Genomic DNA, 15,107 nt, shown 5'->3' with positions numbered 1-15,107 from the left:
GGCCCCACATGGGCAGTCAGTGCCTCAGGAGGTCAGCAGGTGGAGAAAGAGAATCTGGGATCTGTGAGGTCAAGAAGGCCTTCAGGCTATTCATTGGATGGCGCTAATTCAGTACCTAAAAATAATCCCGGACTCCCCACTGCACTTCAGAATTTTCCAAGCTCTTTCAGACCTGCAAACTCATTTCAGCCTCCACCAGCCTGGGAAGAAGTGAGTGCCATCCTTATATGACCATGGCTGGGTGGTGGGGAGGATAGATTTCTGGAGCAAATTTGGGAAGACCCGGCAGCCAGCTGGTGGTAGGAGCCCCGGGCTCTGTGGCCCCAGGTCCTGTGCGTAGCCTCCTGTGGACCTGCTCGGACACGGAGTGAGGGAGGCATGGCCCAGCCCGCAGGGCAGAGGCCATCGGGACGGAAGGTTGGGTGGTGGAGGAACAGATACAGTGGAGAAGTGAGGAGGTCTGATGGTGGTGGCGGCATCAGCGGGGACTTGGGAAAGGAAGGATTCCCAAAAGCAGAGAGCGTGGGGCATGGGGGTGGACGCCGTCCAAACACAGGGCGCCGGAGGGTGAAGACAGACAGTAGCAAGCAGATTCAGGCCCAGCTGCGTGCCCAGCGCCCCAGCCTGAGCGGCCCCTGAAGGCCCGGCAGGCACTCTGAGCAGGGAGTCACATTCAAAGGAGCTGCTGCAGAGGACGCTGGGGACAGTCCCAGGCCCAGCAGTCTTTGGAGGGGGGGGCAAATGGTGGCTGCACCCCAGCAATCCCTTCTCCGTCTTCATTCTCCTGGCCACACCTCTTGCTGCAACCCACTTTTATCCTCTTTTTAGAATAAAGAAGAGAGAAACTTGCCTCTTAGGATGGCAAGTGACTGAGGATAGGAAAACAACCCGAGAAAGAGAAGTGGTTGCCAGGGAAACTATAAAGTAGAAGCAGAAACTTTCAGGACAGCAGACCTAGTGGCTGAGGGCAGTGGGTGTAGGGGGGACCCAGCCCAGGCCGGTCTGGAATGTTCTCTGTTCGATGCCCCACAGCCAGGTGGTCGGTGCTGGGATCCGTGCGCCCCGGGGTAGGAGGGCCGCCTGGTTGCTCCCAAACCTCGGGGTGAGGTGGCCAGTGCCAGAGTGAGGTAAGCAGCCTATGAGCCGAGGAGGAGCCCGGGTCTTCTGTCCAGATCCCTGCACAGACCGGAGCCACCAGCCACGTTCAGCCTGGAGTCGCACAGAGGCTCCCTGCAGGTCTCTGCATGATGTCTTATTTCACTGTTGTAACGTGCAAACATGACTCGGCCCCAGACCGGACAGTTTACCAGGCGGCTTTCTGCATGTTGCCTCATGCAAGCCCTGTGATCGTCCGGGTAGGGCAGTGTTCACAGTCTGCAGAGTGGGGAGATGAGGCCCAGAGAGGTTAAGGGGTTTGCCCGAAGTCACCCAACTGAGCATTCCCAGGGATGGGAGCACAACCCCTAACGTGCTGAGCTCGCCCTGCATCCCTGCCACTTTTGAGGTGTTTTCTTTTTTTTTTGAGTGTGTAGTTCCGTCTCAGCTGTGTGCTCCCTGTAGCCTCCAGACCTTTCTCATCTCTTACTCTAGTAGCACTTCCTCTGGGGCATTGCTGTTTGCTTCCTGTACAAACCTAGGGGAGTTGCTTCTCCCTGAGGCTTGATCTTCCCATCTGTAAAATGGGCATAATAGTAACGTTGGCCTCTAAAATTTGCTATGAGTGAGACCACCCAAGTCAAGGGCTTGGCGCATTGCCTGGCACAGAGGATACCCTCATAAATCTCTACTGGCTGCACCTGAACCTGGTGAGCACCCAGTGGGGTGAGCAGGGCTGGGGTGCAATTTCCTGTATGTCAGAGAAGTTTCTTCATCTGTGAAACGGGTCTGATGGGTTCCTGCCTTTCTTGGGGAGTTGGAGGGGTAGACGAAGATCATGTTTGGGGGTGGAAACCGTCGAGGCTGGTCAGGGAAAGCACTAGAATCTGCAGCCCAGCCTTAAAACTGGCTGCTAAGGCCCCATTGGCACTGGACACGTGAGCCTATGTGGTCTCGGCCAGGCTTCCCGCAGGGAAGGGGGGAGGGGACTTGGGACCTGCCCAGGTAGTCCTGAGTGCGCCGCTCAGACCTGCTTGAGGTTTGGGTCTGAAAGGAGCTTTTGGACTCCCACGTGGCCTCGCGGGCCTGCTCCCGAGTTGGAGCCGAGCCTCAGATTTCTCTGGGGAGAGGCCAGTGAGCCAAATGTATTATGAACTGGCAGAAAGGCAGCACACTGCGTGTGAAAGATAATGGGGGAAATTTATCGGATGGGCTATAAATCACAGAATGAAAGCACCGAAACCTGTGGGGAAGAAAATTAATAAGTCCTGAGCTATGACTTGTTTGGGGGTGGGGCCCGAGGGCATTTGGCCCCAGGTTGCTTCATGGCGCTCAGAAGCCCAGAGGTCTGGGGACATTCCCCCCGCCCCCCACCCCAGAACTTTTAAGTGGAAGGTGCTTTCCCAAATTGAGGACTGGGACGCCCTGCCCCCTTGATAGGCAGCAGTCACGTGACGGCCCTGGGCTGGGCACTGGGGTTGCGACGTGTCCCCATCCTCCGGGAGGGCCGCGTGCCAGGGGAGGCAAACGTGAGATGAAGCACCGAGAAATAGATGTCACTGCACAGTGAGAAGGGCTCCCTGGAGGCAATGTACAGAGGGCCCGGAGGAGATGGTGCGGGCAGGCCTTTGGGGGGAGGCAGTGAGGCTGGGGGGGCAAGGGGGTGGTTTCTCTGGAAAGGAAGAGCGAGGGGGGTGGGCCAGGTGGCTCAGGAGGGTGCAGGTGGGGAGATAAACTGGAAGGAGTGTCCAAAGGCGAGCCAGGCCGGGGTGGCTGGCACCGGGGGCTGTTGTAAAATGCTCTCTTCGGCGGCTTTGTGGAGAATCGACTTGAGGAGGATTTGGGAGGGCTTGTCAGGGGCTGTGGGCGTCCCCAGAGCTGGAGCTGGTGGTCACCTGGATTTGAGTCACAACAGCGGAGCTGGAGAGAGGTGGACAGACTCAAGCTGGTCTTTGGAGCGAGCAATAGCCTGCTTCGCAGGGGGGCTCAGAGTCTAGGAAGGGTGCCCTGTGTCCTCGGGGTGGAAACGGCGGGAGCAAAGACACGAAGGAGAGAAGGGGTGGGGAGGCGGGCCGCTGGGGACCGACGTGGCCGAGCAGTGGGTACGTGTAGGCTGTGGCAGAGGCGAGATCGGGAACGGGCGCCGCGCCCAGGGACACCACCTTGGCTGGGAGTAGAAGCCAAGTGCCCACCTTCACTGCTCCGTGGCGCCCTTTTGCAATCAAAATTACCCCAGGACACGTGAGGGGAGACCACTTGTGGCAGCAGCCGATCGCCATCAGGAGCGAGGCCATCTGAGACGGAGTCCCGCATCTGCCACCGCCACCTTCCCGCGCCTGTAAAATGGGAGAGGCTGTTGTCACACGGACTCACTGGATTAATGCTACCTGGCAGAGAGTAAGCTCTGCATTGGGGTTACAACTGTGTCCTGGGTGACCTCAGGCAAGGCTCTGCCCTCTCTGGGCCTTGGCTTCTCCTGGCGGGTTCTGCAAACACTTGGGGTGAAGGCTCTCGTTAACCTCTGCGGGGCCGGCAAGTGTCCGGCTCCGGAGGGCGGCCAGAGTGCAGCAGCGAGCCAGCGGAGTCGCCTCGGATGGGCCCGTGGCCCTCCCAGCCCTGTAAAGGGACACCGGGCCTACTGGAGCCGGAAGGGGATATTTTAATCAGCCCAGGCCCTGGCCAGGTCGCAGGGCACACAGACCAGGACAAAGGGGGCCAGTCAGGGCTGCGGCCCGGCCTGAGCTGACCTGCTGGGCCCCAGAATCTAGACAGGCTTTGCGGGGACCTGGGGAGGGAAGCGGAAGCCGGGGGCTTCTCTGAGGGATGAGGACTGTGGGCAAAGCTTGTTGTTCTCCATCCCGAGCCTCAGTTTGCCCGACTGTACCGTACAGTTCCAAGAAAGGGACAGGAGATAGGTTGCAGTTTAGAAAAGGCTTGTGACACTGTGGAGGGCTGGAGTTCTAGAACCCTCCGAGCCGGGGACCTGAGAGAGAGCCGAAGGGGGCCTGTGTGGCCAGGGTGGGCTCACTCCTTGCTTGGCGCAAAATGCAGACTCCTGGGCCCTTCCCAGGCTGGCTACACCACTCGCCCCCGCGGGCCTGGGCAGCTGCGTGTTAACCCGCTCTCCAGCGAATACAGAAGTCCCTCAAATCTGAGACGGGGCCCGTTGGGGAGGGGACATGTGGGCCCAAGTGGGAAGACAGGTCTGCGTGTGCACGGGAGCCTGTGGAAGCGGCTGGTTGGGAGGCAGGGGCGATAGGAGGACACAAGACAGAGGAGGTCCGAGAAAGCAGGTCTAGAAAATTCTGAAGCCACCTTGCCGCTTCCCGGGGCAGAGGCTACGGGGGAAGAGGAGAGGGCTGTGGGTCAGGCAGGCTGGACAGGGGCCCTTGTAACCCAGGCTGCCTGATGCGGTCAGTCCCCCTCCTCCCAGGGCCTTCTGGGCTTTCTAGTAAAGGTCAGCCAGAGGTCAGCGCCCCCCCCCCCCCCCCCCCCCCCCCGCAAACCTAGGCATTTTAGCCAGGAGGGATGTGGGGGTGGGGCTGCTCAAACCCAGCCCTCCTACTAGCTCCTCCTTACTGTGCCTGGAATAGCTTCATCTGCTACTGGGAACTGAGAGAGGACCTGGTAACATCTGAGTGACCTTGGGCAAGTCCCAAACCCTCTGAGCCTTGGGTCAAGGGTGGGCTGACCACTAGATCACTAAAGGCCTTCTACAATTCCTAGCTGTGGGAAGGCGCTGTCACTTTTAGACTTTCTGAGGACAGAGGGCCAATTTGATAGTGAGCTCCCCATTGTCAGAGGTATGCCAGATGAGACTGGGTGAATTTTGCTTCCTTTTAGGCCTTTGCCCGTGCGTGGTCCTGGACCATCCCCCCTTCACACACCATCTGTCTGTCTATGTTAATCATTAGTCACCAGGAGGGCCCCACCTGGTGAGAGGGGCAAGTCCCAGCCAAGGGGACTGCTGATTTCCAGGATGACCCTGAACTTGTTTTCCTTGGCCCCAAACTTTGAGCTACTTCCTGTTTGAGCAGGCACAGAAATTCTAGGGCCCCAGCCCTTCCTCCTCCTCCTGGTGGAATTTCCAGACAAAATGCTGTTCCCAGGGTGGGGGCAGGGCCGGCATTGTCCCCGCTCTCTAGAACTGAGGGGTGCCGGTCACAGAAGCTGCACTTAATTCTCACCTGTGTGGCCTTGAGATGCCAGCTTTGGGCCGGGTGGGATCCCCAGGAAAAGCCAGTAAGCGTGAGAACCGTGGCTCTAGCCCAGCCTGCCCCTCCTCTGACACCTGCTGTGGTTCCCATTTATGTTCCAGAAGGGGCACAGAGACTCTGAGGGTCAGTGCCAAGGGCTCCCCCAGGCCAGCCCCATTTTACAGGAGGGGAAACGAGGTGGGGGGGACTCTAAATGGGAGGGAGCTTGCTCAGAGGCACACAGCAGGGTAAAGGCACCTATTCATCCGTTCGTTTATTCCGTGCAAGCTCCTGGTCAGAGTCAGGACTTAGAGCCTGGCCTTCTGATCAGCTCCAGGCTGCCGCTTAAAAGTAAACTCTGCAGCCTGCTGTCCACATGTCACAAGGAAGAAAGGCAGGCCCAGAGAGGTGAAGTGACTGACCCCTGGTACCACAGCTGCCCTTGTTGAGAAAAGAATGGGGGCTTTGAGCCCGGCTCCCTCTAGTCGCTTCATTCACCGAGTATTTACTGAACACTGTTTTGTGCACTGGAGACGTGGCCATGGCAGGACTAAACAAAGCCCCTGCCCTCATTACAGTTTGGGGGAAGAAAAACAATTAGTGAACAAGCAAATACACAGATAAGATAGTTTTAGGATGCAGTAAGTTGAAGAAAATCAAACAGGACAATAGGAAAGGGTGTAGGAATTGAGACAGAGGCACTTGAGATAAGGCGGCTACATAGGCCTCTGAAGGTGTGATATTTGAGCTGAGGCCTGAATGACAGGAAGGAACTGGCCATCTGAAGTTCTAGGGTTAGTGTGTGAGGCAAAAGGAACAGCACATGCAAAGGCCCTGAGGCAGGACCACATTTGGCATGCTCAGGGATTGGAAAGACACCTAGCCAAGTCTACAACCGTCTTAGCCAGTGGCTCCCCAATAATGCTGTGAGAAAACTCCTTTAAGAATATAGATTCCTTGGCCCTACCACCAAGATGTGGATTCAGTGGTGCTGGGAGTGGGGCCCCCAAATCTGTTTCTGAAGGCTCCAGTGTAGTTCATGGGCATCTAGCCTGTCCCCTCACCTGCAGGCTTGCCTTATAAAGCCAGGCCTTCCCTAAAAGTTGCAGAATGGGGATCAGAGAGGGCTATGACTTATCAAAGTCAGGCAGCCACACAGCGGCAGAGCTAGGCCTAGAGCCCTGATCCTCTGCCTCCCTGATCAAGGTTCTTTCCTTACCATTTCACTTCTCCCCTTACATGGGTGCTGCCTGCACCTCGCTGCCCCTTGGATCTACCTCCATCTCTTCTGCCTGACCCCACCCCTCGCATACCCCATACAGCCTGCTCCTGAGTCCGCACCTCATCCTCTGCTCCAGCCTCACAATTCTACATGATGCCCCCAGCATATGCCTTGCTGGTTTCTACCTCAGGGCCTTTGCTCATGCTGTCTCCCCTTCCAAGAATACAGTCCTCTGCTCTCTACCCAGTCAAATCCCACTCAGCCTTCTGGTTCAATGCCAATGGCTCTTTTTTCAAGCAGTCTTCCAGAACTTCTCCCTCCTCTGATTCCTTAGTGCTGACTGACTCCAAATCAGATGGGGTCACCCATTTTTCCCAAACGCTGCCACCATCTCTCTTAGTAAGCCTTACTGAGAATTTGCTCTGAGCTGGTAACTATGCTGACCAGCTCTGGCTGTCCTGATCTCGAAGAGCCCAGATTTATGAGAAAAGATACAAGCCCGATGGACAGATGTTGACCAGTTTATACACAAGGTTTTCTTCTTTAAAACTAATTTTAAAAAAATGTGTATTTGTATTTGCGGGGGAGGGGCACAGAGAGAGAGAGAGAGAGAGAAAGAGAGAGAGAATCCTAAGCAGGCTCTGTACTCTCAGCGCAGAGCCCAATGTGGGACTTGATCCCACAAACCGTGAGATCATGACCTGAGCTGAAATCAAGAGTTGGATGCTCTGGGGTGCCTGGGTGGCTCAGTGGGTTAAGCGTCCGACTTCGGCTCAGGTCATGATCTCACGGTTTGTGGGTTTGAGACCTGGATTGGGCTCTGTGCTGACAGCTTAGAGCCTGGAGCTGCTTCGGATTCTGTGTCTCCCTCTCTCTGCCCCTCCCCTGCTCGTGCTCTGTCTCTCTCTGTCTCTCAAAATAAAGAAAGAAATGTTAAAGAATATTTGTTTTGAATAATAAAATAAAATATTTTTATCACGGGCGCTTGAGTGGCTCAGTTGGTAAGTGTCCGACTTCAGCTCAGGTCATGATCTCACAGTTCATGGGTTCAAGCCCTGCGTCGGGCTCTGTGCTGCCAGCTTGGAGCCTGGAGCCCACTTCGGATTCTATGTCTCCTTCTCTCTCTGCCCCTCCCCCACTTGCTCTCTCTTTCTCTGTCTCAAGAACAAATAAACAATCATAAATTTAAAAAAATGTTGGATGCTCACCGACCGAGCCACCAGGCGCCCCCCCATACACAAGGTTTTGATTCGTGATGATATTTGACCTCTACAACCTCACAAGCTTAGAAGTATCATTAAGCCCATTCTATAGTCGAGGAACCGAAGGCACTACTCCGGGGTCACACACCCAAGACGTGCTGGTTCCTCACCCCAAATCCCACACTCTCTCAGCACCCCGCCCGGATGGGAGCCTCCTAGAAGCTGGCTACTGGACCAGCTCATCTGTCCTCCTCAGTGGGATCTGTAAGGACTGAGTGAGGCCCCTCCCGGCTGGGACCCAGGCCCGTGCCAGCCGCGACGTGGTTCACAGATGACCAGGCAGGCCTGCCTGGGAAAGGAGAGGGCTCCCCGACCTCACACTGGGACCATATGCCACCCCCTCTGGTCACCCAATGGGCGCGGAGCTGTCCAGGTCCATCAAATGGAAAGGGAGGGAGAAGCCAGGGGCCCACCTGGAGCTTGGCAGCCTTTCTGGGTCAGGGCAGGGAGAGGAAGTACACGGAGAGAGTTGCTCCAGGCCTGGCCATCTGGGTTGAAATGCTGGCTGCTAGGGTGGGGGCGAGGAAGGAGGGCGGGGGCTGGGCCCCGGAGAGTGGATCCCAGCCTTCCCAGCCCGGAGATTGGAGCCCTGAGCTTGGGGGGCAGCCGGTCGGGAGCGGAAGCCCCATACACCTGTGGGCAGGAGGCAGCAGGCATCCTGGGAGGGGCAGCCCGAGGGCCTGGAGGGGAAAGGGGGTCTTGGCAGTTCTGTTTAAGCCCCAAGCGGGCCTTACCCCCCAGCCCCCACGTGTGACATTGGGCAAGTCACAACCTCTCTTGGCCTCCCTTCTCCCTCTGCGGGGAGTGACATTGCCGCACCCTGACTGCTTGATGCTGGCGGGTGAGGGGCAGTCAGACCCGCCACAATTGGGGATTTGATGCCAGATCCCGGCTGGTGATGAACTAGGCCGCGTCCCCTGTGAGGCCTCGGTTTCTCGGGCTCTGTCATCTACTCTGCAGGTCCTTCTAGCTCTGCCATCCCAGGATTTTATGACAGGTTGTTGACACTTACGGAGGAAATATATATCCTCTGGGCCTCTGGAGGGAACACATAGGTGCTGGTTTGAGACTGGAAGAAATCTCTAGATCCTGATGGAATCCTGTGGAGGTGGGCTGGGCTGAGATGTCTGATCGCTAACGCGTGGGAATCCGAGGCCCAGAGATGTCTAGAGGCTTCCTTTGAGTCACACAGCACCCAAAGAAACACAGTGACCCTGCCGACTGGCCTTCTGCCCTGTTAGAGGTCTGGTGTCTCCCAAGGGCTCACCCTCCCTTTATCTAGAAAACGCACTCCCCACGGGTCTGCACCCACATTTGGCCAGTCCCCCAGGGCCACCTGTGTTGAGAGGGGGCAGAGCCATCCATGTCTGGGGTCAGCGGGGTCCTGAATGGGGAACGATGTTACTAGGTTTGTTGGTGGCTTCAGGGAATGTGTCTGGGGGGCTGCGGAGCTGCTGGACACCTGCTGGGCCCCGAGCGTGACCTCACGGGCGTTGTTTCCTCCTTCCACCGCTTGGGGGGACCCCTTGTTCCACAGCGTCCTGATGAAGATCTTACTCCTGGTCCAGCCTGGATGCACAGTAGACGCAGGAGGCAGTCATGGCTTCCCAGACAGGCCACCTTTCCAGCAGAGGCTCATGACCTTAACTGTTAGTGCCCCCTACAGCACCCCCACCCCCACCCCTGCCCGGGGCTTCAGCCCCTCGAAGCCTGAGGCTGGCCCGGAGGCGGATGCATGCGGAGCTGCCTGGCCAGGACTTCCCCTGGTCACTGCTGCCTACCCTCGTCCAGACAGGAAACCTGACAGGTCTGAGCCCCCTAGACACCCATTGTGTGGGCCCTGGCGCGGGCTCCAGTGCTTCCCCTGTCAGGACTTGCAACGGTCTTCGCCTCCTCCCGTTCCTTGTCAAAGTTGGCTTTTATGAAAAGTTCCAGGCCGTTGACCTTCCTCCGTCTCTGGGTTAAGTCCTGCTTGACCTTAAGAACTTTGCTTTTTCCATCTTGCCTCGGTTCCAATCCTGACTCCTTAGCACAAGCTGTGTGACGTCAGGGAACTTACTTACCCTCTCTGTGCCAGCAATATTTTCTGTAAAATGAAGGCGGTAGCCACCTGCCTCAAGATGTTTGTGAAATTTAAGGAGATAATGTGCACGGAATGCCACAGACAGGTTTGACCCACAGTAAATGCTGACTACTGTTTATTAGTATTAAATCTAAACTTCATCCTCAGACAAACCTTTCCAGACCGAACTCGTAACCCTCCTCTGCGGAAAGTCTTGGACTTTTGTGGTCCTCTTCGGGCGTGAGCATCACTCCACCCTGGGTGGAATCTAATGTTAGATGGCTGCTGCTTCTTGCTCTTGTTTTCCTCCTGCACAGAATGGCCCCTCAATAAATGCCAGGCCCTTCTGCCTTATGCTCACCTCTGTCCTAACACTAGAGGAAAATTGTCCTTTATGGGCAGTGTAAGCCTTTTCAGGGGTAATTCTGACAATATGCATTTTTGTTCCTCCTGCGCTGATTTTATTTTTTTATTAAAAAAGTTTTTTTTTAAAAACAATGTTTGTTTGTGAGAGAGAAACAGAGAGGGTGAGCAAGGGAGGGGGAGAGAGAGAGGGAGACACAGAATTCAAAGCGGGCTCCTGACTCTGAGCTGTCAGCCCACACGGGGCTGGAACTCACGAACCGCAAGATCATGACCTGAGCTGAAGTCTGATGCTTAACTGACTGAGCCATCCAGGCGCCCCCTCCCTCACCGACTTGAAACCTAACAGTGGGATGGGGAGACTGCACTGGGCTGGCCCCCTCCCCTGCCTCTGGTGCCTCTCCTGACCTGGCCCCTGCCTGGCCTGTGCTTTACCTGGACTCCTAGTCCAGCTCTATGGTCACCCACTGCCCTGCCTCTTCCCCGCAGGGTGAAATTCTTCTCCTGACACCCAGATGCTGATGGTTCTGTACCCAGAGAGAAATTCTTTGGACCCATCTTTTCCTGATCTTTTCCTGTGTCCTCATTATACAACCCAAGTGATGGGGTGTAGTGGGCGTAGGGAAGGTCTCTTCATTGGGGCTCAGATGGCTTTAATGGGGTGATGTTTGAGCTGGGTCCTAAGGGGTGAGGAAGAGCTCACCAGATGCAGAGGGAAGTGCTTCACTGCAGCTATCTGATCAACAATGCCGAGGGAGGCTGCCAGGAAGCAGCAGGGGTCTTTGGGAAGCAGATAGATAAGAGGCTGGTGTGGTACTAGGGGATGTGGCTGCTTTGCAACTGAGCTCTGTCCTTTTCAGTACTCTGTGAGTTTACCTTTGGAGGCTTTTGAGGACCGGTGAGGGGGATGGGGGGTTGGAGCTGATTTAGCCAGCCCCTGTCCCCCACCCGCCTGCACTTACTAAACATGCGGGTTCCCAGGCCCCATCTAGAACCGCAGAATCAAGTGTTTCGGGGGAACCCAGAAATATACATGTTTGGTGAATTGGGGGTGCTTTGGAAGCTCAGGGGTGTGAAGGCTGCAGCCTTGATCCCGACCCCAAACAGCAGGTTGAGGAGGTGGGAGCTGGGCCTATTCAGGAGGCCTTCTGCGGTCAGGGCAGGGGTGGAGAAGAGACCACTGACAGACTGCAGGCTCTGCGGTGGGGGGGCCCCTGGCTCACCGATCAGCAGGGCCTGGGGAGCCTGTGCCGGCCAGGGCAATCACAGAGGGCTTCCCCTTGGAGGTGAACGTTGCAGGAAATGGTGGTAGGGAGGGCATTTTCAAGTGCCCCTCCTCTTGTCGAGGTGGCCTCCAGAAAGGGGGCTGCTCACATTTAAAGGGAGGAGGCCACAGGGGCAGCGAAAGGGGGTGGGGGGCTTGCTCCACAGCAGGATTGATTCCAGATGCTCTGCTGGGGTGTGCAGGCAGCTGCCTTTTGTCTGCTTGCTGCCCTGGGGGTCCCAGAACAGGAGGGAGGGGCAGGGAGCCCCGGCCCCCCTTGTCTTCAACCTCTTCCCCTGTCCCCTGCCTACTCAGTCCCCCAGCTGGGTCCTACTCCAGACCCTCCTTTGAGCAGAGATGGTCAAAGGCCAGGAACTCAGAAGCTTCTTCCTCTTCTATAGCTGACCCTCTTCCCTCCACAAGGTAGATAGGTGGGGGTGGGGGCCCATAGCTTCTTCCTGCAGGTAGGGAAACTGAGGCACAGGGGACTTGAGAAGCCCAAGTATAAGCAGAGAGACTGTTTACAGATGAGGTCCTGTGCTCTTGGCCACTTTCCCCCTCCCTCTACACACAGACACACACACAGACATACACAGACACACAGACACAGACACACAGACACACACACACAGACACACACACACACACACACACACACACACACACACACACACCTAAATCTGCCGGCTGGGGAGGCCAGGCTAAGACCACTTGCTTCAGCCACTGAGAGTCTACTGGCAGGGAACCTGTCGTCCCCTGATTGATCAGGGCATTCCTGCTTTAGGAAGGAAACCGGGCCAGATGAACTTGAAGCTCTGGGAACAGGGCTGTTGCCCTCACCTTGAGCTGGACTTCCTGGGAGCCCTCCAGCCCCCAAAACTGGAGGGCCTGGCTGCGGAGGTGATTCTTTTGAGTGCCAAGGTGTGGGTAGGTGTCTGTGGGAGCCCCATCTGAGTGGGGAGGCTGGGCCAGAGGAAGATGCATGCTAAGATGGCTCACAGCTTGCCTCTGAACCGAGGGACTGGGTACAGCTTTCCCTGGGGCCTCTGCTCTTGCAGAAGAGGCTCCTGGGACGTGTTCGCTACTGAGAATGAGCTAGACCAGTGCTTAATCCAAAGGACGTTAACGGTATCCTTGCAGGCGCTTCTGGTCCTCCATCTGCCCCAGGGACTGGCCAGCGCTCTGCAGAGAGGGGCCGGAAGGGTTCTACAGGCGACCCAGATGGGGTTTGGAGGGGCAGTACCCCTCCTGCCCCTCCCCCCAGATCCCCGGGATGGCGCCTGGCTTCCAGCTGTGATCCAGGCTCCTCCTGACCTGGGGGCCCTCCCCCTGGCTGAGGGAGCTTGAGAGGGGGCTCCTTTTGCGAGGTGCAAAACCCGGCCTGGATTTCTGCCGAGACTGCCCCGCCCCCTCCAGGGCCACGCCTTTCCAGCTGTTCTGGAGACCGTCTGGCCGGCCTCCCGCACCCGTGTGTGACGCCCTAAGGCTACATGTTGGGGGCCCCGGGCTAAGGCCACTTGCCTCTGCCCCTTTCTGTGCGACGGAGACAAGTCTGCCCTCCCGGGCAGGGACTCAGGTTCCCCTCAAGGGAAGGGAGCTCTGGCAGGTGCTTGAATAATGTACAAGCCAAATCCAGCTCCAGGGACTAGTTAGGGGAGAGACCGAGCCAGCCACGGGGCAGGATGGTCAGGGAAGGCTAGAGAATCTGGGTCCCGGAAGTAGGAAGTAGGGCCTTGGGGCCAGGCAGACCCTTTTGGGAGTAGGGCAAAGAGGAGTGAGGAGGGGGCGTAGGTGAAGCTGGAGAGTGGTTTGTTTCAGGCCAAACGGTTGGAGCTTCAAATACCAAGGAAGGTTGTTTGGACTCGGGGAGCCACGGAAAGTTCTTGAGTTGGGGAGTGACTTGGAGGAGTTTTGCAGCACAAGGCAGTAGCAGAAGCCGGCACCTCTCTCTCCGGGAGCTTCGGGATTCTTCTGCGGGCTTTCCAGAGCTGCTGTGAACGCTCAGCGGGAAGAAGATCTCACAGCGTCTGGGGTGGTGCAATTGGGCGGATGGTCTAGATCACAGGGGGCAAAAATGTTGAGATTTGGCAAAGCCTGCGAGATACACGAGTGTTCGGTATGCGCCCTCTGCTTTTTGTGCGCTTGAGAGCGAGGTACACCACAATTGTAATTATACACAAATAGCATGCGTATCAAACGGGACCATTTTTAAACTGTAAAGAATAGGCAAGTTCTCTGCGTGAAAGCGGTGTCTTTTCAATCCAGCGAGGGCGGGCCTGGAGCTCGCCGCGCGCTGTGTTTGTGGACCCACACTCCCGCCCTGTGAGCTTGGGGCAGAAACGCGCCCTGAAGCCTCAGTCAGTCTCATTAGGACCCTAATCGAAGGTGACCGGTTTCGCCGCGCCGGAGCCTGCCTGGCCGCCCGGCGTGCGTCCTGTCCGGTGTCCGGGAGCGCGCGCACGCGGGTGTGCACCGTCTACACCCGCGGGCGAGCTGGTGCGCCCGGTGCGTCGCGAGGTCCGGCAACTGTTCTCAGGCGCGAGGGGCGCGGGCAGTGACCCTCCAGGGGGCCTGCCTGGGGTCCCGGGGCACTCCGGGCCGCCTCGCCCCACCGATTCCAGGCCGGGATTTCTCCTGCACTGACTTTCCGGGCCGGTGCCAGCCCGGCCTCCCTCCCGGTCCCCGGCCCCCGCCGCGGGGCCGGCTGCTCGGGGAGGGCGGGGGCGGGAGGAGGAGTTTGAGCGACTTTGTGGGGCAGCCGTGGCCTCGGCGGCGCCCGCACCCGCGCGCGGAGAAGGCAGGGACGCCCGCCGGGCGGGCCGGAGCGGGCGATGGGGCCCTGGTGAGCGCGCCCAGGCCCGGCCCGGTGCCCGGCGGGCGGCAGCATGTCCGCGGGCGGCAGCGCCAGGAAGAGCACCGGGAGGCCCTCCTACTACTACCGGCTGCTGCGGCGGCCCCGGCTGCAGCGACAGAGGAGCCGCTCCCGCAGCCGGACCCGGCCCGCCAGGGGTAGGCGCCACCCCGATCCCTGACCCTTGGGTCCCCTCTACCGCCGCTTCACCACCTGCTGCGCGGAATGCCAGGGACCCCGGATCCTCCTTCAGTCTATCCGCCGGGTCCCCCCATCGCCCTTTCTGGCTGCCTCTTACCGTGTCCGCCTGATCCCCACCCCCTCTCCCCTCACCTCAACCCTCTCCCTCATCCGCCACCGTCCTGGGGAATCCGAAGATCCAGCCTCTCCCCTTGCGCCTTGGGGAGAGAAAGGGGAACTTGCAATCCGGGATTCCGTTTCTAAGATTGCACCCCCTGCACCACTGTGCCTCAGTTTACTCAGCAGCCTGGCAATGAAGTAATTTTGAGTGGATCTTGGCTTTTCCTTACCTTGCCTTGAGGACTTCAGCCTCTCAGCCTGGGGCGTGCAGGGCACCCATCTCAGCCCCCCCCCCCATCTCTCTCCGGGGACTTCACGGGCTTCTCGCCCTCTTGGATGGAGGGACCGGTGGCTGGGCTTCAGAGGGTCCTCTCCCAGGAGTCCTTGACGCCAAACGAGCTGGGGCATTTTGATTCCGCCTGGGACCCCTTGGTGGGCCCACCTCCTTGGAAAAGTTTCTCTCTTTCAAGCCGGGAGGAAGGACGGGGGGGG

At 57.9% G+C, this 15,107-nt stretch overlaps 1 protein-coding gene across 4 annotated transcripts in view; it reads left to right on the top strand.

Moving 5' to 3' along the window:
- Positions 1 to 15,107, top strand: part of LOC120233414 (DAB2 interacting protein) — a 165,372-nt gene that overhangs the window by 31,254 nt on the left and 119,011 nt on the right. For 3 of the 4 annotated variants that reach the window (XM_039234633.1, XM_039234634.1, XM_039234632.1), the window contains exon 1: positions 14,241 to 14,473. The exons of the other annotated variant lie outside the window; for it this stretch is intronic. In XM_039234633.1, the coding sequence (XP_039090564.1) occupies positions 14,350 to 14,473 (124 nt within the window). In that variant the 5' untranslated portion in view covers positions 14,241 to 14,349. Of the gene's footprint in view, positions 1 to 14,240; positions 14,474 to 15,107 lie in introns of those variants that run through there. 4 annotated transcript variants of the gene reach the window in all.

This window comes from Hyaena hyaena, unplaced genomic scaffold (assembly GCF_003009895.1).
Source record: "Hyaena hyaena isolate Hyena2069 unplaced genomic scaffold, ASM300989v1 scaffold_90, whole genome shotgun sequence".
Taxonomy (NCBI): Eukaryota; Metazoa; Chordata; class Mammalia; order Carnivora; family Hyaenidae; genus Hyaena; species Hyaena hyaena.
This window is presented reverse-complemented; position numbering and strand designations above follow the sequence as displayed.